General features: G+C 61.1%; 1 protein-coding gene across 2 annotated transcripts; it reads right to left on the bottom strand.

The window, feature by feature from the left end:
* Window positions 1-1766: 1766 nt before the first annotated feature.
* On the bottom strand, window positions 1767-24272 carry LOC117639547 (sodium/hydrogen exchanger 9B2). 2 transcript variants are annotated; one of them, XM_034375330.1, is made up of 11 exons: window positions 23924-24272; window positions 13437-13750; window positions 12503-12834; window positions 9494-9596; window positions 7249-7632; window positions 6823-7005; window positions 4643-4818; window positions 4270-4376; window positions 3975-4139; window positions 3749-3892; window positions 1767-3640 (listed from the first exon to the last, which is right to left on the bottom strand). In XM_034375330.1, exons 1-11 carry the CDS (start codon window positions 23972-23974, stop codon window positions 3095-3097), a joined length of 2505 nt encoding a protein of 834 aa, XP_034231221.1. In that variant the 5' UTR covers window positions 23975-24272; the 3' UTR covers window positions 1767-3094. The 2 variants fall into 2 exon arrangements, with proteins under 2 accessions (XP_034231221.1, XP_034231222.1); XM_034375331.1 differs by lacking the exons at window positions 12503-12834; window positions 13437-13750; window positions 23924-24272 and adding an exon at window positions 10005-10159.

The raw sequence follows: 24272 nt of genomic DNA on the forward strand, positions 1-24272 counted from the left end.
AATTGTCTGCCAGGAACCGCGGCGGACGGACAGCAGACAGACAGATGGACGGACGGACGGACGGGAAGACTGCTGGAAGCGCGGGACTGGGCAAAACCTAATGGGCATAACCTCGGCGGCGGACTGTTGTCAGACTGTCGGGCGAGGTGTGACGGCAGACACCACCGCGCGACGCTGTACGCGTGTGCGACGCACTGTAAAAGCTACGCAGGGCTACGCGCTGCGCGGGGCTTAGTGGGACTTCCCTTATCGCAGCGAATGGCACCAACGCATATGTGCGACACGCTGCGTGTTCCGCGGACGGGCACACTGCAAAAACAGTCATGGCGAGCCATTTTTTTTTTTTTTGGCTGCGGTTAATTAATCTCCAGAAATAGGGTTTCTCAGAATAATGAAAAATTTTAAAATTGTTCTACGAGCTTTTTTGTGGTGTCCCTTTCCGACCTCCAGGTTTGCCTTTTCCGCATTGGGTCCGGAGTCCGGAGCTTGACCTGAGGTCTGTTGACTTAGCGTTCCTTCCGAGCGTTCGCGAGGCCATGCTGAGACTCCCATAGCGCGTGCTGGGGCTGGGTGAACTTACCGACTCGAAAATCTTTGGTAATCCTTTAGCTGTGCCGCGCTCTCTTCATGTGTAATCCAAAATGGTCTCCTTTGGCCGCACTCACACAACACTTTTCACATCGAGAAAAACCACACAGATGACTTGGGATTCGAACCCTCGCCCCGGCGCTGGCGGTGCTCCCGGATCGACTTCGCGGACGCGCGGGCAGTGGCGCTGCGAGGCGGTGAGCGAGGCGCCAGGAGTATCACTGCGTCCGCTCCGCCGCGGTTCGGGCGAGTGGTGCGCGTCCTGCGCGTTGTGCGCGTTCTGCGGCCCGAGGCTCGGGACGGTGTGGCAGGAAATCGCTAGCCCGGGGCGTCCACCGCGCCGTGCCGTGCCATGCCGTGCCGCGCCCGGCCGAACCCTTCTATCAGTTCGGCAAACTGAGCGCGGCCTGGCCTCTACGCCCCGCCAGGCCAGGCCGCCGGCCTCGGTGCCTGTTCAAAGCCTGGACAGGGAGCGCGGCGCGGGGCCGTGCTGAGCGGCAGGATGACTCAGGCCTCCGTCGCTCTGTCTCTCTCTAGACGCGGTGCGAAAGGCGTGCGAGAGAGACAGAGCACTGTTCGCAGTGAGCCGAGTTCGCGAGGCCTGCACCGCGGCGGTATCTCTCTCCCGCGCAGCCATACTCGACTGCAGGCGCGAGCGCGAGGTCCACCCGGATGCTGGGCGGTGCAAGCTTACTCGGATTCGACTGTGGAACGCTCCGCGCCTTCGGCCGTTCGGCTCGCGCGGGGCGGGCTGGTGTGCCGGGATGGGCGCATGTGTGTGCGCGAGAGAGAAAGAGTATACTCGGGTACGCCAAACAACGAAGCTACCCGCTCAGAAATGGGCTGGAAGAGTGAATTTCCGTCACGACGGACGGCAGAGTAGAGGGTAACCGTTTTGCAAGCTGGATGATAAGGCTAGCACCGTGATGACAAGACGTCAAAGACAGTCAATGTCCTCAGCCGTCATCACACCCCTCCGTTCGCGGTACAGCTTCGCCCGCACCCTCTACGCTCCGGGGCCTCAACTCTTCGCCCCCTCCTTGCTCGAGGCGTGCAAGTTGGGTTGCCTGCCCGCGGGCGCCTCTTTCGCTAGAGCCTGCGACCTTGCCTGCGTCGGTTGGGTTGCCTATGCGAATGGCGCCAGCCCACTCTAGCGATAAAAGAACAAGCGTGAAGAATAAAACTATAATGTTAACTTTATTATTAAATTAAGGTACATTTCATGTACGGTCCACTGGGGAACGAGACTACAATCAGAATACTCGCAGATCATATCCGTCCTTAAAATACATAGTAAATATACATGTAAAATTGGCACAAAACATCCAAATACACTTCGCTAAAACTACAAACAAATTATGAGTGGATGAGTATTATAAGAAAATGTAGCTGTCAGCGCTTGCTAACGACTGATTGATGAATTTCATATCACTACGTCAAACACTGAAAAGGCACTCACTGGTTTCCAATTCTTGGTCCTCTCATTCGCTAAAACCTCGACATAAAATACGTTGACGGTTATTTACAGACATTAATACTATATAATAAACGGTGTGTTTTAAATTATCACCTCGTGGTTTTCAAAAACTCTTCTAATGTTAAACAACAAGGAAAGAAAAATAGAGCATCACATTGGCACCATTTTGGTACTGGAATGAAGCAGCAATGCCTTACCTAACACAATCCACCAAGGTATCACATTTCGGAAGATATGTTAATGGCTAAAGACATCAGGATTCCGAGCAGAAGTCGGACTGCAGAAACACGGGAACCACGTCCCAACAAGTTTTAGCACCTTGGAAATCTTTATAATCTATTGCCTTTTAGTTCACTTATTATGTCATTTAAATTACAACAGTGTTAAGTACTATCACATTTGAAGGCACACTCGAAGGACGCCAGAGAGGGACTCAAACCTCTGCTGGAACCAATTACAAAATAAACGCTGTCTAGATTATGAATGGCGGTTACACAACAAACTTTGTCAGTTGCAGAAAACTGCTACAGATAAACAGTTTTTTAAAAATATATTTCTAGTACCCTTTTTTTCTGTGTGATAGTACCTCGTAGTTTTGAGCCTTTTTACTTCTTATTTACACCAAGAAACATTCTGGATAGCACAGGTCGGTCTACAACATCTCCCAAATTCAAGACTGGAAAAGTCATTGTGTCCCAGAACTTCAGGGGCTCGTCAAAATCTTAGGATTTCGACTATACTAGTCTCACGTCGACAACAATTAATGAGTCTTCAGGTTGGAAACTTGATTCGGCGATCTCGCCCAAGAGTCTTTCATTAACATCGATACACGCATGACCGCGGCCATGTTACCGGACAGCAGACTGATACCGAACAGTCGTTTCGTCGCCCTGGCCCTGTCGCACTCGCGGGTCGTCCCGTCGGGGTGCGAGAGAGACAGCGACGAAACGAGACTTCGGGATCGCTCGGCAAGAGTGTCTATTGGGAGCGGCCTAGCGGGATCAGCCTTAAGGTCCACCGCCGCCGCGCTCACGGCACGGAGGTGGTGTTGAGGGCCACCGGGGCGGCGGTGGTCGAGTCGCTGCGGACGTCGTACTTGGCGCTGTCCTTGTCCTTGATGGACGCCGACTGGCGGCGCGACGACCGCCGCGACAGCTTGCCCAGGTTGTCGTCGTCGTCCTCGTCGCCCTCGTCGATGATGGAGATGTCGCGCAGCGAGGGCCGCGTGTGCCGCCGCCAGTTCTCCGGGAACTCGGGGTCCACGGCGGTCTTGGTGAGCAGGCGCGGCCCGAGCAGCGTCATCAGGATGGCGATGGTCGGCGCCGTCAGCAGGATGGACACGACGCACGTGGTGAGGAAGAGCTCGGCGTGGCCGCGGGTCTCCGAGTGGCCGGCGGCCTGCCCCTCGGCCTGCCCGCTGCCCTCGGCCTGGCCCTCGCGCATCAGGTCCAGCGGCACCGTGCACAGCGCGGCCTGCACCGTGGCCTTGGCCATCAGCGACAGCGACACGAACACCTTCTCCTTGGTGTTGAGCCCGCTCTTGTAGGCGATCGGGATGGTGCTTCCGATGCGAATCTGAGGACCGAATCAAAGTGTCAAGTTTCCAGCAGCAAAGCTTGGTCGCCAGGGTCGCCCCCGTCAACGAGCCACAGTTAGCAAGGTCAGGTTCCATCCCCATCTCACCACAAATCCGATGAACAGGCAGCCGGCGACCAGGCCCACAGTGTGCGGGTCCAGCTGGTCGATTTTGATCATGGTGCCCGTCAGGCCGAACAGGATGGGCTCGAAGATCATCCAGAAGATCTCGAACGCAGTGGCCACGGGGTTCTGTGCGATAAAAGGCGTTTTGTCATTTTTTCTCTTTGATAGACAGAAAGGGATCGGGCGGGTCGCGAACCCGGGTACTCACGTCGTCAACCTCCCAGCCCTGCTGCGTCCAGGAGTAGCACGAGACGAAGGCGGCCGCCACGACGGCCAGGGGTCCGGCGCCGCCCAGGCCGATGGCCTCGGAGCCCAGGACGGCGATGAGGCCGCCGCCGAACAGCATGAGGACGCGGAGGGGCACCACGAAGGGCTGCGGAGTAAAGAGGACAGTGTTATCGGCGGGTCGCGTGCAGAACCACCCCAACAGTCGTTCTCCCTGGGACGCCGCCGAACTGGGGCGCCGGCCGCCCTCCTTCCGGCGTTGAGCCAAAGTCACTTACGTCGTTCCGCTCGGGGACGTACTTGGCCAGGATGCCCCACAGCACCCCGAAGCCCAGGCCCATGACGACGGACAGGGGCCCCTGGATGATTTGGTACAGCAGCGAGTCTGAACAGCAACAGAGACAGAGCGAGTTGAGTCCGCGCCATTAGCGGAATAACGCCGCCCAAAACACTGCGAGGCACGGCAACCTGTCTCTCTCGCACCCGCTCGGGGCGCACCATGAGTGCGAGAGAGACAGAGCGCGCCGGCCACGTCCGCCGAAGCGGAAGTGAGGAGAGCGACAACGGAAGCCAGAAATAGCAAATCTGTGAGAAGTACATATGCGCGAAAACGATGTCTGATTTTCGGGGCTTGTTGTGTCGCTCACTCACCGTGCGAGAACAAGATGCTGCTGATGATGCCGAAGCCCGCCACGGACACGGCGTCGTCGATGCCGGAGATGGCGATGATGAGCGTGGGGATGCCCTTGGCAGTGCCGTAGCCCTTAGCGCGCAGCCGGAACAGGCAGGACACCGTCACCGCGGGACTCACGGCCGCCACCGCAGACCTGCAACACGGTAGCCGAGTGGTTAGCGACTCGGCGCTCGGAGAGAAAATCTCGGGTTCGAGTACCACATGGGGAACTTTTTTTTTTGGCCGGCAGAATAAAGAGGATTCCGCCAGGCAATCTTACAGCCCCCGACAGCCCCGTTTTTAACAGGCACGAAATGTGTCATTTTTCCAGTGAATGCCCGGCCGGTTGGAAGCGTCGCAACGTGCGGCTACACTCTATCTCAGCCTCGGCCGTTCGCCGCTTCGCCGCCTAATCACTCCGCCGGCCTCTCTGTCTCTCTCGCTCTCGCGGGCCGGGCCGCAGGGCCGTGGGGGTGCGAGAGAGACGGAGAGCGGCCGGAAGCGGCTAATTCGCGGCGCCCCATCGTTGGCATCGCGGCCGATGCGCTGCCGCTACACTCTCGGCACGGCCGGGCACAGCCGGGCTAGGCGGGCATGGCCCGGGCATAACCGGCCCGCCCGGCCCGCCCGGCCCGCCACAGCAGAGATGCGATGCAATTTTCGTTTTCGTGTGTCACAAGCCGAGCGCGGCGGACTTTTCGGGCGTATGTACGTACTGGCTCTCATGGCCGCGCCACCGCACTGCCATCCGTCGCTCTGTCTCCCTCGCACACCTGGGACGCCCATGTGAGTCATGAGTGTGGCCGAAACGGCGGGACAGATCCGACTCTTCGCTGCTACTATACCCTGCTCCGCGGCGGAGCCGAGAGACTTGCCACAGCCGCACCCGCGAGCGCCGGGGCAACCCGGTAGGGCGACACTTCCGGAAACGTACTATTGGCCCTTTGCGTGTCGCCGCGTCGCCGACAAGTTTGACATTGCATGTCTGTTGTCGCCTGCCGCCCCCACCTCCCCCTCGTGTTAATCTAATTTAGATCAGCGGGCAAGAGACGCGCGGCCCGCGCTGCAGGGCTGCCTCTCCGTCTCCCTCGCACCCCAGCGGGCCGCCCCGCTACGCCCCGCGAGTGCGAGAGAGACGGAGCACTGCTCCGAATCAATCCGCCGGCCGCGCTGCGTCAAGCGACAACAGAGCGCCCACGCCACTGCAAGGTCTGGGTCTGGGTTCGTGTGCGCCACAGTGTGCGCCACAGTGGCCGTAGTGCTGGAGCCTTGGCCGCCGCCGCTGGACAGGTAACGTGTTTTCCCTTTCCTGCGCGAGGATTCAATACATCACGTATTCTTCCTGGAACAAAGGGTGCTGATGCATTTCCCCGGGGCGAGGGGGGGGGGGAACTGCACTGTAAAGACGGGCCTGGCGCCACCGTCGCAGACACGCTTCTCCGCCAAAAGACGGCGTGACGTCCCTCGCTGCATTCCGAGTGGTCGCGCCCAATCTATCTATCCATCTTCCTCTCTGGCGCCTCTTTCGTCCTCTTTTTTCGCAGAACAGCGACGGGACGTCGCCGGAGACAGTGTGGCGCCGCACGGAATGCAACATTATCGCCTGCTTACACTCACACTCACACACACTCTCATGCGCGCAGGTGTACAGTCACTCTCACACTGAAACACCCACACTAGCACCACTCAGACAGACAGACAGAAAAGACACACACACACACACACACACACACACACGCGCGCGCGCGCGCGCGCAGAGGGAGGGACGCTGCCGCCATTTCCCGTAGGTTTTACGCGGAAAGACCCATCCCAGGCAGGGCGAGGCAAGGCCCTTCGGACATCCCCAGCGGAGAAAAACAAACTGTAATCCCTAATCCGCCCTACCTGCGTGGTGCCCTGCGCGCCTACCTTGGGGCCCTTGCGGTCCTTGGGGTACCTCTCCCTGCCACTCGTCTTCGCGCAGGCCCTCTTGAAGACGGCCAATTTCGTACTTTTTTTGGGGGGGGGGGAGTTTTCCTTACTTCGGGTATTTTTCATTACACGGGTCTTTACAGTGCGAGCGTAGACTCCCCTCTCCAAAAGGTCTTCTCTATGAACTTCGCGATGCGGTGAATGAAGCAGGCGATTTCTCATCCGCGGCCACAGACAGCTTACTCACCCGAGCATGAAGCCCCAGATCCAGGGCATGCCGAAGAAGAAGTACATGGTGACGGCCACCGTGACGCACTCGATGACCCAGGGGATGAGGCCGATCTTGAGCACGGTGCAGAGCAGCCGCCGGAGGGCGGGCGGGTCCAGGTCCAGCCCCGCCCTCGTCAGGATGATGACCAGCGCGATCTTCCTGTAAGACCGCAAAGTTTTTGTTTTGGAAAAATTGAAAGTTTGATTTTTTTTCGCGTTGTCCGCCGCCGACGTAATTTGGTGGATACGTGGAAAGCACGTCCAGCAGGAGGTGAAAAAGTCGGCTATCGGCGCCCGGGCTGCCTGCCTGGCTGCCTGGCTGGGGCAAGACCGGACTGTTTATCTCGGTACGGCCGAGGCGTGGCCGTGGCGTGGCCCCCAAGGCCTCCAAGCTGACCCTTACCTGAGCACACTGACCACCTCGACGAAGTCCCCGCTGACGCCGTACAGGCCGACGTTCTGGAAGAGGATGCCCACGAGCAGCATGCCGACCAGGGCGGGCAGGGTGGTGAGGGAGACGAGCCAGCCGCCGAAGTGCGCGGCCACGGTGAGCACGGCCAGGCTGAAGAGGTCGCCGCCGGGCGCCAGTGTGTCCCCCAGCACGGCGAAGGCCGACCCCCACAGCAGCAGCACCACCATGGTGAGCCCCACGAGGCGCGCGAACTGCCGGTACGTCGGGCAGAACGGGTACGGGCACACGGACTGCCAGTGTGCCGGCTCCCAGGCGTCGGCGGCGGCCTCCTCGTCCTTCTTGCGCACCTTCTTGCAGAACAGGTACCAGCTGGACCTGCGGACGGAGGGAGACACTCGTTCAAACACACCCTCTCCGTGACGTCCTTCGTGTGCTGCCTGTCGCAGCGCGTACCTGGCGACAGGCCACATGCCTGGCTCCGCGGCGAGCACGTCCACTGTCATCGCGCTGCCCTGCACTACACTACACTGCACTGGAGGCCGTCAAGCCCATGGGGGTGGCCGACCGGCCCGCGACCCGCACCGCGTCCGTCGTCTCGAAAACGGGGAGCCGCGCCGACACCAACAACACTCGCACCGCGCACCGGGAGGACCGGCTCCGACCACTGACGGGGACGACACTGACGGGACGGCGTGGCGGCGGCGGTGGCGCCGGGGGCAGGACGACCGGCGCGCCGTGCCATGGTGCCGGCCCGGGCCGGTGCACCGGCGCCACGGGCGCCACGGGCGCCACAGGAGGACACGGAAACCTACGGAAACCGAGTGCCGAATGGCAGAATGCCTGCGGCGTGCAGTTCGGCTGCGGTTCGGTGGCGGGCGGCACGAGGGGAGGGGGGCTGCTGGAGCCCTGGAGCCGTCGGGCTGCCGTCAGGCCTTCACGTTGCCGCCGGCCGGGCCCCGCCCCCGCAGTAAGGGTGCGCGAACCGTGACCATCTCGGCCCAGTGTCAACAGATCCTTGACAACAGGTGGCCATGAACCGCATGAACCTGGACCAGCGACCTGCGGGTCCCGTCGAGGCCGTTAGCGAAGACCGCGGCGAGCATGCACCACCGTGGTCCAGGGCCACAACGGCGTGCCTGGGCAGCAGGCCGCGGTCATCGCCATTGGCGCGAGGCCACGCCGCCACGCGAAAAATAGCTTGTCTCCATGGTGACACGTCACATGCAGTACACAACCTCCGGATGGGAGGCGGATGGCCTAGCGCGCCGGAGGCTGGAGTGCCGTTCTCGAGATCGGCCTGGGTTCGAATCCCACCCGATCCTCGGGCTTAAGGTGTTTGCCATAAACTTACCACTGTACTAAATTCACAGAGGTGCACCATACAACATTCAGTGTCACAGGGGTGCGTTTTTTGCCAGCACAGACACATCTCGTGGAACGTCTCAGTTTGCACGGGTGGCGTACGTTGGGCTGCCTACCTCCCAGGGTGTTCAGGCGATACACGCATGATGGGTTGCCTATCTGCACCGCATCAAAGATCAAAGCTGTGCAAGGGGCTCGTAGGGGCTCGGAGTCTCAAAGGGGCTCAAAGGTGTACTGTACGTGGAGGAACGCGGCGGGGCGAGGGCGAGGAAGCGTGCATACGTTCTTCGTGGGAACACTTTGGCGGTTCGGGAAGTGGCAGGGTCACAGAGAGAGGAGGGGGCGGAGGTGGTACACTGTGAAGACATGTGGAACACAGAACCTCATCGGCTGGCCGACAAACACGACACAGAGAGCAGAGCGGTGTACTCGCCTCGTGGAGTCCTCGCTCCCGTCGGACTCCGTCGACCACCCCCGGCCGAGCGACGCCGAGCTTGAAACACCCCTGCATTAGCTGTGAGGTCCACGTGGCCCGAACGCGCTTCGCTCCGATTTTCAAGTCTCCCCGCCCCTTTTTCAGCCACGTCACCGTGGCGATGCCGCGCACCGTGCATCACTGAGGCGGCTAAATGTGAGCTAATCATCCAATCAGGGCAGCGGGAGTAGCGCTGTCTCTGTCGCACTCGAAGGCCGCCGGCCCGAGTCAATGAGAGTGAGAGAGAGAGAGCGCCCCGGCATGCACCGCAGCACCGCGCCGGACGGGCTGTGTGTGGTCCCTCCCCGACCCTTCTGGCCCTTCTGGGGCGTTTGTAGTTTCTGGCAAAGTTCGGTCGCCATGGTAACCCAACTCGACACTCGTACGGCATTTACTTACGATTCAATATTTCTGTCGGGGTGGACTTTGTTGTACATGATTTCGATGAAGGATCTCTTCTTGAGGACGCCATTTTCCACTATGCTCGGCGTTTTCCCGTTTTCTGAAACACAGACACGAAATGACGTATGAAAAACCGCGCCACCTTAAATCCAACCAGTGTACAAATTTTGCACGGAGCCATGAAAAGTTATGGCACGTGCATTAAAGTTTTCCAATGTAAATTTATGAAATATTTCGCCAAACAAAAACAACTTGCTTCACTATTTGGTCACTTTTGCACTGGATCCGAAAAACACTTCGCGACTCATCGCGATCACCACGCCGCCCCTCACATAGTACATCATCATGGGGGTCCGCGAGTGTGACGTCACGTTCAAGAGAACTGGGCACGATCCACGTTATAAGGAATGACGTCACACACTACTCATCTCCCACAGACACACTGACACACTTCGACGAGTCCGGCGCGACCCCTAGAGTGTCTCCCACACTGCCTGCAGCACCCTACCGCCGTCGTCCTCGCTGTCCTCCACGTAGGTCTGCTCCACCGGCGGCCCGTAGTACACCCTGGCCTGCTTCTTCTTCTTCTCGGGCACGTCGGGGCCGTCCGGGCCGTCCGAGCCGTCCATGTGGCCGCGGTGCGCCGCTGCACTGCGAGACTACCATAGACTGCCAGCATTGGCCAGCACGCGGACCCTTGCGCGATGCCTCTCCTACTGGCTGCGGTGCTTGTTGTTGTTGCGCGGCTCTGGCGCTGCTGCAGCCGCTCCGTCGCTCTGTCTCTCTCGCACTCACGGGGCGCCGCGCAGGGGTGCGAGAGAGACAGAGCGACCACTCCGCTGCTTTACGAGCCCTCGCCATTCAGACACCCTCTTTGCACAACGCACGGCCCGCCCAGGCCCGCCGCCCACAGATCACCCGCCGCGCATATTTCTCATAGCGCGTTATATATTTCAGACTTCCGTTTTTGTTCCTCTCCTTTGGCCCGAGGCACGAGAGAAAACCCCACAGACGACCACAGATACACACTTAAATTTTACGCTCTACCTTAAAAAAAAAGCAATTTGCACGATTTTGCGCATACAGAGGCATCTGCATGATAATAATGCGACACTGCACGGTGCGAAATTTCGCAAAATTGAAGCGCCTGCCGTTGGTGCTTTTGAAGCGCTTTTCAGAGCGCTCTCGCGGCGGAACTTTTAGAGTGCCATCTCGGGGCCATGTTTTTAGAGCGGTGCGCTGCTGCAATGCGCTCTCGGAACCCGACGGGCGAAGACGACGAACGACACTATCCGCACAGAGCATGTGAGGTGGGGCCATTGTTGGAGCACTATTACGGCCTCGTTACGTGTGTGTGTGTGTGTGTGTGTGTCTGTGTGAGTGAGTGATAATGCACAACGCCACGCGCTCCTGACGTGTGTGTCTGTCCTTGCAGGACGCCGGACACTGTCGAATTCCTCATGGGGCTCTATGCTGGTCCACCAAGGCAAGGCCTCCAGGTGGAGGTTCACGCCCACACCCTTCACCCTGGGCGAACGCGGTCATATTTGGGCCACCCCTCGAGTAGGTTTGCCGATTACCTTATTAGACCGCAGGCAAGGGGGGGGGGGGGGCCTCCCCCGTCGTGACCGCAGAGGAGGGCTGCGGCCAGATTGTGTCCATGTTTGCACCGGGTAGGTCGCCGTCAACAACAGAACGCCCCCCCCCCCCCCCCCCTGTCCCGGAGTGCATCCTGCCCGATCCCGCTGCCTGGCAGCGCCGCCCGACGGACAGCAGCGCGCTGTCTCTCTCGCACCTGTCCGGAACGCTCCATGGGAGCGAGAGAGACAGAGCGTCCGCAGCCTTCCCAAGTCCACGCACCGCCCCTTTATCAATTTGCCAGAGGCGCACGGGCCACTTTCGCCCCCCCCTCCTTTTTGTCCACTTTTAGGCCGAGGGCGGTGGGCTGATTTGGAGGGGGTAATAGGGGGCACGGGCCTGCATGCAGCGTGGCAGGCTGTCTCTCTCGCACCTCACGGGCCGATGACACCCTGGCGTGAGTGCGAGAGAGACAGAGGGACACAGCGCTGTTCGGCATCAGCGGGGCTATATATACACGCCGCGTTGCTGGAGAGCTAGAGCGTCGTCCTGGACGGACCATCCTACCGAGGGATGGTTGTCTCTCTCGCACCCCTACGGGACGCCCCAGGAGTGCGACAGAGACAGAGCGCTTCGGAATCGCTCGGCAGCCTCTTACCCCCGAATCCAAACGTCGGCAGTGGAGCAGCGGGCCGGAAACGCTAATGGCCGCACTTACGCAGACTCGATCCGCGCAGCGTTCGACCTTCTGTCTCTCTCGCGCCAGCACGAAGCGTCCCACGAGAGCGAGAAAGACAGAGCGACGGAACCGCCAGTGCAGCGCGCTCAAAATCTCAATGACGATTTGTGACGCAACTCACCCGGTGCAAATAATTCTCGCAGGGGACTGAATATTGCGGGTTCGCCGAGGTTCGCCGGCCTTACCAACCCCCCAGGTCGCTGCGCTAGGTCAGCCTGCCATGACGCCCACCACGGCTATTCCAGTGTCGGTAGCGTGTACTTTTCAACCTCATAAATGATGTGCCGTTGGTGGCTTCGTTACGAATTGAAGAGACGACCCTGTGGTGCCCTGTGGGTGGAGGGCCGTTCGAGGTCAGCTTGAAGGCTAAGGGCTTGGCCGCGTAGCCAATCCCTCTGTCTCTCTCGCACCCTCCGGGACGCCCTATGAGTGTGAGAGAGACAGAGTATTGTCTGGAATCTGAGCGGAGGCTCAGAGCCGCCCCGGCACCGCCAGCCCCAACCCCTCGACGTTATCGCCCACACCCACGCGTCTCCTTGCAGATACTCCGCGCGCAGGGCGACCGCGCGGAGTACGGACGGGCACTCTCTAGCCTCCGGCCTGCGGATACTCCACGCGCTAGCAGTGTGGCGACATCTAGACGCTAGACGGCGGCCCGGCCTGGGTCCGGGTCCGGGTTGAGTGCCTACCTGCAAGCTTGCCGTCGGCGTGCTGCTGCTGGTGCAGCTCGGCGGCCTTGTGGGAGTGCGTGGAGGACGCGAAGGACGCCACGCTGAGCTTCTTGGAGGGCGGCTCGTCCTGCACGGCGATGGACACCCGCCGCCGCGGCTCGCTGGCCTGGCTGTTGCCGCTGCCCAGGCTGAAGGGGCTGGTGGGCGACGTGCTGGTCACGCTGCCGGGGGTCACGGGCGTGCCCGCCGCCGGCTGCCCCGCACCGTCCGCCGCCTGGCCGTCGGGGAGGTGCGACCGCAGGTCGTACTCGGAGTGCTTCAGGATGCCGGGGTGCATGGCCGAGCTGAAGCTGCAACAGCGGGAAGGGGGGCGTTGGGATCGAGGCAGTCGAGAGGTTCCAAAGAGTAGTTTCGTCGCACTGCACCCAGAAAAAACTTCTTGAAGTAGGTGAATTATTTTTACTTCAAGAACTATTTTTCTGGTTGCAAACTTTGTGTTTGGCGCGAACCGCCTGCAGGCGGGATGCCCATCCGACGCCGCCGCCTTCAAAGCCAGACACTCCGGCAGGCCGGCAGTGAAGTGGGGCGATTGGCTGATTTGGCCCACAGCAGCGCGGCGGCGCGGCGGCGTGGTGGAGTTGGCGTCCGAGCCGGCAAGCCATTACCTTCAAGGGGACAGTGTCCATAAGCAGCAAGGGCACGCCACTCTCAAGAAAGCGACAGTGGATCCGTCGGACTCCAGCCAGCTAAGTCCAGTTACTCCGGGAATCGATTTGGCCCGGCCAGCAGGGTCGTTTTCGTCACTGTCTCTCTCGCACTCATGGGGCGTCCCGCATGGGTGCGGGAGGGACAGAGTGACGAAAACGACTCTCGGAATCAGTCTGTCGAGACTCACTCGATTCAACAAACTCCGGACTTGAGAGAAGAGCCCACCTCGCAGTGCACCACCCACCTCGTCCTGCTGGGCGAGATGTGGCCGTCGGACACCGAGTCCGAGATGCCCAGCTTCTGCGCCAGCTTGAGGTCCATCTCCTCGTCGTCCTCGGTGGGCGGCGTGAACCGCTGGTGCTGCTGGTGCGGCCGGCCGGCGTCCGCGCCGCACAGCCCGGACAGCCCGGACAGCTTCCGGCCGGGCCCCCGCGCCTCCGAGGGGCTGCTGTCCGGGGCGCCGCCGCGCAGCTTCAGGGCGGGCGGGCTGTCCGTGGACAGTGGCGCGGACAGCGACAGCGGGGCCGCGGGGGCGCTCACCTTCCGCTCCGCGCTCATCTGGAGAGGAACAACGTGGTTATTAGACAACAACAACAACAACGCCACTGTCATTCATGTCCATTTTTATTTCGATGCTGGATCGCTAAAGTTGTCATCAACTGTTACTGCGGTGGACACACTGGGATTCGAACCCGCAGACCGGCATTGTGGGGCTTTGGGTTTGCCTATCTCTCTCTCTACTCGGAGCAGAAGTGGTCCCCTCCCCCTTTCTCTTTCCCCCACCCCTCCCTGCTTGGGAACAATCAAACTTAATTACTATGATTGGGCGGACAGGCTTCAGGTTCATCAGAGAGAGCATGGTGCAGCCCCACCACCCTTCTGTCCGCCTGTTCGCCCCCTGTCTGTCCGTCTGTCCGTTCGTCACACACACAACAAAGCGCGCGCACACACGCACGGGGGAAAGGCGCGGTCAGGCTCATGGCTGTGCATGTCGTTGGTCGGGTGGCGCGGTGCCAGTACACTGCATGCAGGCACGCGGCGGACGCGCGGCAACCGGGACTCGTGACTCGGACGCGACGTGACGAAGGCGTGACGCGAACGTGACACACCTCCACTCGGGGTCACGGCGCGCGGGGGCTGGGGGACGTCACGCGGTCGCGCCGTCGCGATGACCCCCTCGCCTGGACCGCCCCTCCGGCCCCGCCCCCTCCGCGCCGCGCCGTGACAGCGACACGCTAAATGGAGGAGAAGCTTATGCGCTGCAAGTTAATCATTGCCCCGGCCCTTCTGGCGCAGGGTTGCCAACTGTCCCGGCATCGGCCGGTCGCAAGGTTGCCACTCGGACTTTCCAGGACCGTTCTGTTGTCGGGCGGGGCGGAGATCTGAACGCATGTCCGGTGGCTGCGCGCAGCTACGCCCGGCGCCCTCGTCGCTCTGTCTCTCTCGCACACCCTCCATGAGTGCGAGGGAGACGGAGCCGGCTGCCGATAGGGCTCAGGGTCGGTGCCTCCTTAGCATGCGGTGCCGTGTCGACGGCCAGCCGTCTTACTTCACGCACTCGTAGGGACCGCCCCTCGAGTGCGAGAGAGACAACGCGACGATGCGCGGAATCAGTCGGCGGCGGCGACATATATTCCCATGGCGAGGCCCATCCCGGCGTGTTTACATGGCACCTATTGGGAGCGACTGCCAATTAGCAGTGTGGGCCAGGGCCGCTCTGTCTCTCTCGCGCTCGAGGGGCGGCCCGCGCACGGGTGCGAGAGAGACGGCGTGCCTCATCGAACCCGTCCCACTTAGGCTATCTGTCTCGACGGCGGCACCACTATCGACCATTATCGAAACAATCTCCTCCTCCTTTTCGCGCCAACAAAGAGCGGAGGGTGCCACCGTCGGGGGAAAGGGGAGGGACTCTCACACACGCAGGCCGCGACAGAGCAGAAAAACAGTGGCGCGCACACACTGGCTAATCGATTACCCCTCTGTTGTTTTATTGTGTGTGTGACACAAGGTGACACAATGGCCCCAGCCAGTGGCGTGGCGGCGTGGCGTGTGAGGGGGCGTGGAGGAGGCGCCGTGGCGCGGACAGCGGGACGGCGGTAGACAGTAGTGGCCGTGGTGATTACCGCCCTGTTCGATTGTGGGCCTGGTGGGCCGGCCCACAGTGGGCCAGAAGACCGGTGGAGGCGGCCAAAACTCCAGACGCGTTTTGAGCTCCAGAGTCGCTAAACAGGACTCGAACCGAACGTGTGACCCCACCAATGGATTGCTCTTCGAACAAGGAATCCATTGGTGGGGTCTCACGTTCGGTTCGAGGCCCATTTAGTGACTCTGGAGCTCAAAACGCGTCTGGAGTTTTGGCCGCCTCCACCGGTCTTCTGGCCCACTGTGCGCCCCTGCGTCCCTTCGCCCCCGCCGCCTAATCGATGGGCCAAAGTCGTAGTATCCTCACGGCCGAGGTGCGAACGGCGCCGCGATGAAGGAATGAATGAACGAGTGGGGAAAATGAATGAATGTCTGCATGATCGGACGAATGAATGAATGGATCGTGGTGGATGCGCAATCTCGCCGAGTGCAGTCTGTCCTTCTCCCTCTCGTGCACGAGTGCCCCATCTCGCGGGGGTGCGAGAGAGACGGCGCGCTGGCCCGGCCGAGTGGCGGCTGGTTGAGTCGTTCCGCAGCCCCGCCGTCGCCCGCCGTAAATCAGCAATAAACACCAGCATCGCCGACCTCCGCCAGCTCTGTCTCTCTCGCACCCTCACGGAGGGCCCCGCGAGTGCGAGAGAGACAGAGTCGGAAGAGGGCCGGCCGAAAAGACGCGGCACGCGGCCACTCACGTCCTTCCCATTCCTCATCGCGCATCGCGGGACACTTTTTCTATCACATGCCGGTCGCTCTGTCTCTCTCGCACTCGCGGGGCGGCGGGGCGGCCATGGGACCGGCGCGCGGCTCATCACCCCGATCACATGGCGGTCCATTTTCGATTCCAGCCGGGCTGATCAGCGCTGTCTCTCTCGCACTCGGGGGTCGACGCGTGGCGGAGCGACAGAGACGGAGCGACTGTTTGGAGTGAGTTGACCGCGTGCCCGGCCGGTCACATGCCGTGGCGGAGTGATCGCAATGAAGGACCGATCGGCGCCTTCCAAAATCAGGGCGGCGACTCGGCTGACGCCGCATGACCGCTGGGGAGGGGAGGGGAGGGGGTAGGGGGCGGTTTGGAGAACTCCACTCGGAAAGAAGGCCAGTGTGGATACCTCTCAATAACGCAAGATGTGGAGAGCTTCGGCCGCCGGCGACGGTGTGTCAGCCTGCGAGGTAGGCAAGGCGGCCGTCGTGGCGCGCACGGCTGCGCGTCGATTGCCTACCCGCCAGGCGCTCCGGCCGCCGCACTTCGACTTCGCCGCTTCCACGCCACTGTGAAAAACGACGTTGTTTTGAGGCCGTGAGGAGACGGGCTGGAGGGGGGCGGGGAAGAGGGGTAGGGGGGGGCACTGCAGTCTCTCGCTGTGCATTCGTCGCTAAACGCTATCCACGACGAGGCCGGGCCGCCGGGCACACTGTACTGCAATCGCAGCCGCCGCGATTTTGGCTGGGATTGCCGAGAGTCGTCCCCACACTGTCAAACGAATTCCCTTACTTGGAGGTTTTTCGAGTGTAGGAGACGCGGCCATCAGTGCTGCACCCGGCCGCACCAGTACCGGGTACTCGCCGCCGCGATACGGGTACACCGTCGGTACACCGTCGGTGCCGCCACGTTCCGGTTTCTGCCCCATTTATCTACGCCGACGATTACCCGCTTCTTTCGAGTGTGTTGGTGCGCTCGCCTGGCAACTGCTTCCATTGGTGGCTGCAGCGCGTCTGCCTTTATCTACGGGCCGTCGCGCGCGCGCGCGTGTGTGTGTGTACGAGATTTTTTTCCTCCTCAAGTGTCGCGCGTCTCAAGTGCCTTTTTGTGCAATTAATTCATACTTAGAGAAAGGTTCAGGTGCTCGTGCTGCTACTTAGAGTGGTGCGGACTAAAATAACTGCCCGTGATGGGTAGCACCACGCAATCGAATCCCGTCGAACCGAGAGCCCAATAAGTGGTTGTAGCTGTTGGCTTCAGTTCGACGCGCAAAACAAAACACGATTTCCAGACATTTGTCACCGTCACCTTGGCGGCGACGCTGCCGCCACTAGGTCAGCGCGCCCTCCCCACCCCGTTCGTCGGCATGCTCACCCTGCTCATGTACAGCCTGGACCTGCCCTGCGCCGTGCTCTGGTACCCCCTGAGGGGCACTGGGGGCGGCCTGGGCTGCCCCAGGGGCGGCGCGGAGGAGACGGCGGGGGCGGCGGGGGCGGGCGTGGGCGGCGGCGTCCACTCGGGCGTGAGGTACTGCATGACCACCCCCTTACGCCGCTCGCGCTGCGTCTGGCGGCGGTGCTGCCGCGGCGACGGGTTCGACGGCGAGGGTACGGTCATGCGGCTCCAGTCCCCGCGCGCCGCGCCGGCCGGCGTCCGGGACCCGTTGCTGCCCTGCATGCTGGAGCGCGACGACGGCGACGTTCACGACGGTCACGGTGGCGGTGCGGAGGGCGGCGGCCCGCGTGGACGGTGTCGCGCGGCGCCCTGCGGTGCACTGGGGGCCACGGCCACAGGCCAGGTCGCTTTGCGCCAGAAAAAGTTGTGCTGTTGTGTGCGTGTCCGGTGCCACCACGATTCTTATCCCCCCACCCACCGCCAGTCCACTGCTAGCCCGGCCCGGCCGCGGCCGCACGCCAAGGTGGCGATTTGATAATCGATTTTTGTGCCGCGCGGTCGTGCACTGCACATACCTGTTGTGCTTGCCTGCGGTTGGGCGTGGCGTGACTCCCCCCACCGCTCCAGCCCCCCCCCCCCCCGCGACCGCGCGGGACACCATCGCGTGGGCGGCCTGGAAAAGCGTTTTCGTTTTCACCAGCAAAGCGCGCCGTGTTGCGCCTGAGTCTTCCTCACCGCCTCGGGTTCGACTTGTCAACACGCAGGCTGGTTGTCTCTCTCCCACACGCGTGCGCCGGCGTGCGCCAGCAGTGACCACGGCCGGCATGCCGCAGAGGCGCGCAGCGCCGCGCAGAGGTCGGGTCGATGGGAGGAACCTTTTGTATCGGGGAAAGCCCAGCGCAGCAAGGCGGCAGGGCGAAGGGTGAAGGCCCACAAAAGCTCGTCCGGAGTATCACCGCGCATCATGCAAACGAGGACGTGCTGCGCATTGCGGGGGCGCGTCCCGGAGCCGCCTCGGGCTGCTACACCGTGCGCAGGGGTCACCGCGGTCGCTCGCCGCGGCACTATCTTGGACGCGCGGCCGGGCCGGCAAGGTTGGGTCACCAATCAGGGCGAACTGAGGGGAGAGCGGAGGGAGGAGAGGGGGAGGCGATGTGGCGGCAAATGGCAGCGTGGTTAGAGCGGCCCACACAAGTCAACATTTACAGTGTCTTAGAAATTGAATCGTGGTGTGAACCGTTTGGGACGTCCTGCCTGCCGAAGTGTGGCGCACCTCGGCCGCTCCTGTTCGCCTCGCCTGTTGATTCCGCCCCGCCTCCAGTGATTTCGACGAGTCACTTCGTCGCTCTGTCTCCCTCGCACCCCTGCGTGACGCGCCGTGAGTGGGACAGAGACACAGCGACGAGGCAGGCTGCCGGCGCTCCCTGCGCGTGGACACTGCCAGGCCCTGCACTGCAAATGCACACGTGGACCGACGACGCGGAGAGACAATGCAGCTGTCAAAGGCAATGCGGCGCGGCGCTCCACGTGTCGCAATGCGCTGCACCTCGCGGACACGTGAGGGCGGCAAAAAGAGCGCCCCGTCTCTCTCGCACTCGAGGCGCGTCGGGCAGTCCGGCGCGTGCTGCCGCGCGCGTCCAGAGCATTAATTACTTTTCACGCTTTTTGCTGCCGCCCGTTTGCCCACAAAAGGGAGCGCCGCACAGTGGGCCAGAAGACCGGTGGAGGCGGCCAAAACTCTAGACGCGTTTTGAGCTCCAGAGTCGCTAAATGGGACTCGAACCGAACGTGTGACCCCACCAATGGATTCCTCGTTCGGAGAGCAATCCATTGGTGGGGTCACACGCTCGGTTCGAGACCCATCAAGCGATTCTGGAGCTCAAAACGCGTCTAGAATTTTGGCCGCCTCCACCGGTCTTCTGGCCCACTGTGCCCTCCCTGCTTGCCCTGCTTGCCCGGCTGGCGCGGCACGTCACGGGGACCGTTTATTAGCGTTTATCGGGCAGTGGCTTACAGTGGCGGCAGTGCCTTACAGTGCTCTGGGATGTGCAGTGGGCGGCCAGAGGTCGCCCGGCGTACTGTACGGCCATTGGCTAAACTGGGTGCCGAGGAGGGGGGGGGGGGGCGTTGAGGCAGGCTCGGCCAGGGCAAAAGCACAGTCCAGCAGGGCAGCAGGCGGCGGCAGGGCCACCGCGGTGGCAGGCAAGTGGTTTGAATGCCGCCAGCCCAGCCATTCCGAACAGTCGCTCGGTCTCTGTCGCACCCCTGCGTCACGCCCCAAGAGTGCGACAGAGACAGAGCGGCACTTCGTATCCAGCCTGCGGATCCGATTACACTGTCGCCAATTTTTTTTTTGCGGAGCGTCCGCCTGACTTGTTTAGAAACACTTTGGCGTGACACATTAGTGACACTCAAGTGACTCACTAGTGACACAGAAGTCAAACAGGTCACACAGAAGTGACACAGAAGTGACACAGAAGTGACACAGAAGTAGGCAAAAGTGACACTGTAGTGACACTGTAGCGACACTGTAGCGACACTACGGGGCGGAAGTGGGGCTGGCAATTACGTCCGTCGGTCCGTCCAGCGTCCATCTGTCTGCATCTCGCCCTACAAGTGAATGGTCATGCCATCTCGCACCTACGCCCACGCACTGGGGCACGCCGGGGGCCGTCCATAAAACACGTAACGGGGTCCAGGCAACGACTGCAGCCATTTTTGCAAGAAATAGTAATTTAGAGAAAAAGTCAGGGCCGATGAGCGCCCGACGAGTGTCCTTTCCCCAGCGCGTTTCATAGTTTTATGTTTAGTCCTTTACACGAGTGTCACTTTGTCCCTTTTCGGTTTCGGCGACGTCCTCAAAGGGTCAAAGTTAGTTCCGCCGAGGCCGCGGAGAGATAGTGCTGCGCCGCTGCGGACGCGGCAGCAGCAGCCCTATCATTATTTCGCGTCGTTTTGCCGCTCTGGCGGCGCACGCAGCGCGCAGCGCGCAGGCCGGTCGACACGGCCCGCGGCGTCGTCGGGGAGCTTCATGGCGTCGTCGGGGAGCTTCACGGCGTCCTAGTATTCTTAAGGCCCTACTCTTTCATGCCCTGTATCCGGAAGACGTTGACCACAACGATTTTGGCTTTGACCGCAACGATTTTCCGACCAAGTTGGTCAAAAAGTGGTCGAATTTCGGAAATTTGCTGATTTTGCTGACTTTGGGCGGCCACGGTGTCCAATCAAGTCGCCGTAAAAGGCCTCCCTCGACGTCCTAGTATTCTTAAGACCCTACTCTTTCAAGCCCTGTATCTGGAAGACGTTGACCACAACGATTTTGGCTTTGACCGCAGCGATTTTTCGACCAAGTTGGTCAAAAAGTGGTCGAATTTCGGAAATTTGCTGATTTTGCTGACTTTGGGCGGCCACTGTGTCCAATCAAGTCGCCGTAAAAGGCCTCCCTCGACGTCCTAGTATTCTTAAGACCCTACTCTTTCAAGCCCTGTATCGGGAAGACGTTGACCACAACGATTTTGGCTTTGACCGCAACGATTTTCCGACCAAGTTGGTCAAAAAGTGGTCGAATTTCGGAAATTTGCTGATTTTGCTGACTTTGGGCGGCCACTGTGTCCAATCAAGTCGCCGTAAAAGGCCTCCCTCGACGTCCTAGTATTCTTAAGACCCTACTCTTTCAAGCCCTGTATCTGGAAGACGTTGACCACAACGATTTTGGCTTTGACCGCAACGATTTTCCGACCAAGTTGGTCAAAAAGTGGTCGAATTTCGGAAATTTGCTGATTTTGCTGACTTTGGGCGGCCACTGTGTCCAATCTAGTTGCCGTAAAAGGCCTCCCTCGACGCCCTAGTATTCTTCAGACCCTACTCTTTCAAGCCCTGTATCCGGAAGACGTTGACCACAACGATTTTGGCTTTGACCGCAGCGATTTTTCGACCAAGTTGGTCAAAAAGTGGTCGAATTTCGGAAATTTGCTGATTTTGCTGACTTTGGGCGGCCACTGTGTCCAATCTAGTTGCCGTAAAAGGCCTCCCTCGACGCCCTAGTATTCTTAAGACCCTACTCTTTCAAGCCCTGTATCCGGAAGACGTTGACCACAACGATTTTGGCTTTGACCGCAACGATTTTCCGACCAAGTTGGTCAAAAAGTGGTCGAATTTCGGAAATTTGCTGATTTTGCTGACTTTGGGCGGCCACTGTGTCCAATCTAGTCGCCGTAAAAGGCCTCCCTCGACGCCCTAGTATTCTTAAGACCCTACTCTTTCATGCCCTGTATCGGGAAGGCTATTGACCGCATTTAGTTTGGGAGCGGTAGCCTCACAAAGTTGGTCATGAAGGGTAAAAACATAATGATGATCGGGGGCCTTTCGCGGTCTTATCCGCTGGGGCCTTTTGGGGGCCAGTCCGAGCCTGGGTGGCGTCGCGGCGGCGTCGCAGAACGCCGCGTGTCCGTGGCGTCGCGATGAACAGAATAGGCCGTGGCCAATCGGAGTCGCTCTGCATGCGAGCGGCGTAGTCCGGAAGCGACCCGCCGACCGGCGGCGCCGCGGCAAAGGTCAGGAGACCGCCACCATCGGCAAAGGACTCGGCGTTCCAATAACAACAACAATAACCTGGAGCAAAAGTTGTTGTTTTTTGAGCGTCCCCTCGGCAGCTCGGCAGCGCATTGCTCTGCGTGATCGCAGCGTCCGTTCCGCTGGTTCCACGCGGAGTGCCTCGCCGCCTCGCTGCCTGGTGTCGCTGCCCCGGTAATTAGAAGTAAAGTCCTTTTTCGTTGTTGTTGTTGTTTCTTTCCCGACTGCAGGCGTGGCCGCGTGGCCGCGTGGCCGCCCTGCCCCTGAATCGTCCTGCCCTCGCGGGCGCGTGCTGCCGGCGCGGGCACGCCGACGGCACGCAGACGGCACGCCGAACACGCCCCGCCCGGCCATGATTAGCACGGCCGTGACGGCCAAGGGGACACGCGGGCGGGGCAGGGAGGGGCGTGGCCGCGGCGCGGGTGGCGGCGGTGGCGGCGGCCGGTGGCGGCGCCCCCGACAAGCTCCTCGACGGCTCGACGGCTCGGAGGGCGCTGCACTGTAAGCCTGGACCGGCAATTACCGTCACGTTAAACAGCGTACACGCCAAACAGCAACGTTGAAACGAAAACAAGGACAACAAAAGGGCCGGTTCGTCGGGGGCGTTCGCGGGGCCACCCGGGTCGTCGTCGGCGACGCCGTTTGGCACCCGGCGACAATGTCGCCTCGCGATTGGGGATCCGCTCGGTCTCCGTTGCGCTCGCGGGGCGCGGCGTCGGGGCGTGAGAGAGACGGCGCGGTTCTTCGGCATCGGCCTCCGCAGTCTCCGGCGGGCTCTCAATTATGGCGGGCTCCTTAACGAGCGCGGCGGGACCAGGTGTCAAGGGCTCGCCCCGTCTCCCTCGCACCCCTGCGGCCGGACCCGCGAGTGCGAGAGAGACGGAGAGGCGAAGCACTGTTCGGAATCAGTGTGGCGGCATCGCCGGCGGGACGTGCGGAGCCGAGCCGAGCGCCTGTGGAGTCGGGGGTAGGCCGCCCCGCCACGCAGGGGTGTCTGGCGGCACGGCCCGCCCCGGCCGTCGCAGGCGCTGAGGCGCCCTCTCGCTCTGCCTCGCTCTGGCTCGCTCTGGCTCGCTCGCACCGCGGCCGCGCGGCATCCGCGGGCTCTGCGTAATCTTTCTCTTCATTCTGACAAAACGAGCGGCCCGATGAACCGATGCATGAGGCAGCCCCACGTGCGGTGCGTGCAACTTCGCAAAATCGTCACCGGATCAACCACCACGTCATTTACTTGCGCGGGGCACCTGGTGCGGAACTTGTTCAAGTAGTGACGCATCTTCGACTCCATTTTTTTTTCTGGCTGTTAGGCTCGCGCCTCCCCTCTTTTTTTACCACAAAGTGACCGTTTGAGAGCGGGCAATGCAGGCCATTTGAAGTAGTGACTGGCGCGGGGGGATGGGGGAGGGGGGGGGGGACGACGCGGCGCTCTGGAGGAACGCTTGGCCCGGCCACTGCTGCTGGACTCAGACTCAGAACGTCGCGGGAATGCTAGTCCAGACAGTATGTGGAGGACTTAGTGGAGGAGGCTCTCAAAACAAAAGACCACCACGAAGCGTCCACTCGGGAATCAAAAGGAATCGCGACCGTCCAGGACGTGCTCCAGGACGTGGTCTAGGACGGAGTCCAGGAAGCGGTCTAGCACGCGGTGACGGACCTCTCGGCCCATCTACAGGACCTTGGCCGCGCGGCGCCCCGACTCAAAGGAATACGGGGATCGATTTCGTGAAAAATAATTCATCATGATGGGCTGACATCGCCGGAACACAGTGGCAACAAATGTTGCAGCGATTTTCCAAGAAACACATCACCATTTTGTCAGCCGTTTCCTTTGCTTTTTTGTGTGTGGCTTGTTTTTGTTTTTTGCATGTTGGTAGTTTACTATATCGGCCTTCCCCGCTGCACTGATGCACTGTTGCACTCACCTCGGGCGGGGACAGCGACAAGCTGGCCGTTGGGCTGGCCGTGGTATCCATGCGTTGCAGGCGTTGCAGGCGCTGCAGGGCCGGCGCTGGCGGTGGCAGGGCTCCGCCGCCTGCACTGCAAGGGCGGCCGCTGGGCGCTGCAGGCACTGCAGGCACTGCACCGACGCACGCAGTCACTACGCCTCTGGCTGACCGTCGCGCCACTGCAAGCCGCTACGGTGCACTACACTGCTCCACTACACTGTCGGCGTTTGCATCCAGGCGCGTGCTTCCTCACGGTGTCCGTCGCGGAGCTTAGCCGGCGACGGGCGTGGCGTGGCGTGGCGTGTCGCCAGCAAGTCAGTGGACT

This window comes from Thrips palmi, unplaced genomic scaffold, assembly GCF_012932325.1.
Source record: "Thrips palmi isolate BJ-2018 unplaced genomic scaffold, TpBJ-2018v1 HiC_scaffold_11, whole genome shotgun sequence".
Taxonomy (NCBI): Eukaryota; Metazoa; Arthropoda; class Insecta; order Thysanoptera; family Thripidae; genus Thrips; species Thrips palmi.

What these genes read in the sequence shown, in the direction of transcription:
- LOC117639547 (XM_034375330.1), bottom strand. Translation starts at nt 23,974, where the DNA reads ATGGATACCACGGCCAGCCCAACGGCCAGCTTGTCGCTGTCCCCGCCC. An exon ending in GAGGTGGTCAGTGTGCTCAG is followed by an intron (nt 7,006 to 7,248) that starts GTAAGGGTCAGC and finishes GCGGTCTTACAG; the next exon opens with GAAGATCGCGCTGGTCATCA. An exon ending in GCCTGTTCATCGGATTTGTG is followed by an intron (nt 3,641 to 3,748) that starts GTGAGATGGGGA and finishes TTCGGTCCTCAG; the next exon opens with ATTCGCATCGGAAGCACCAT.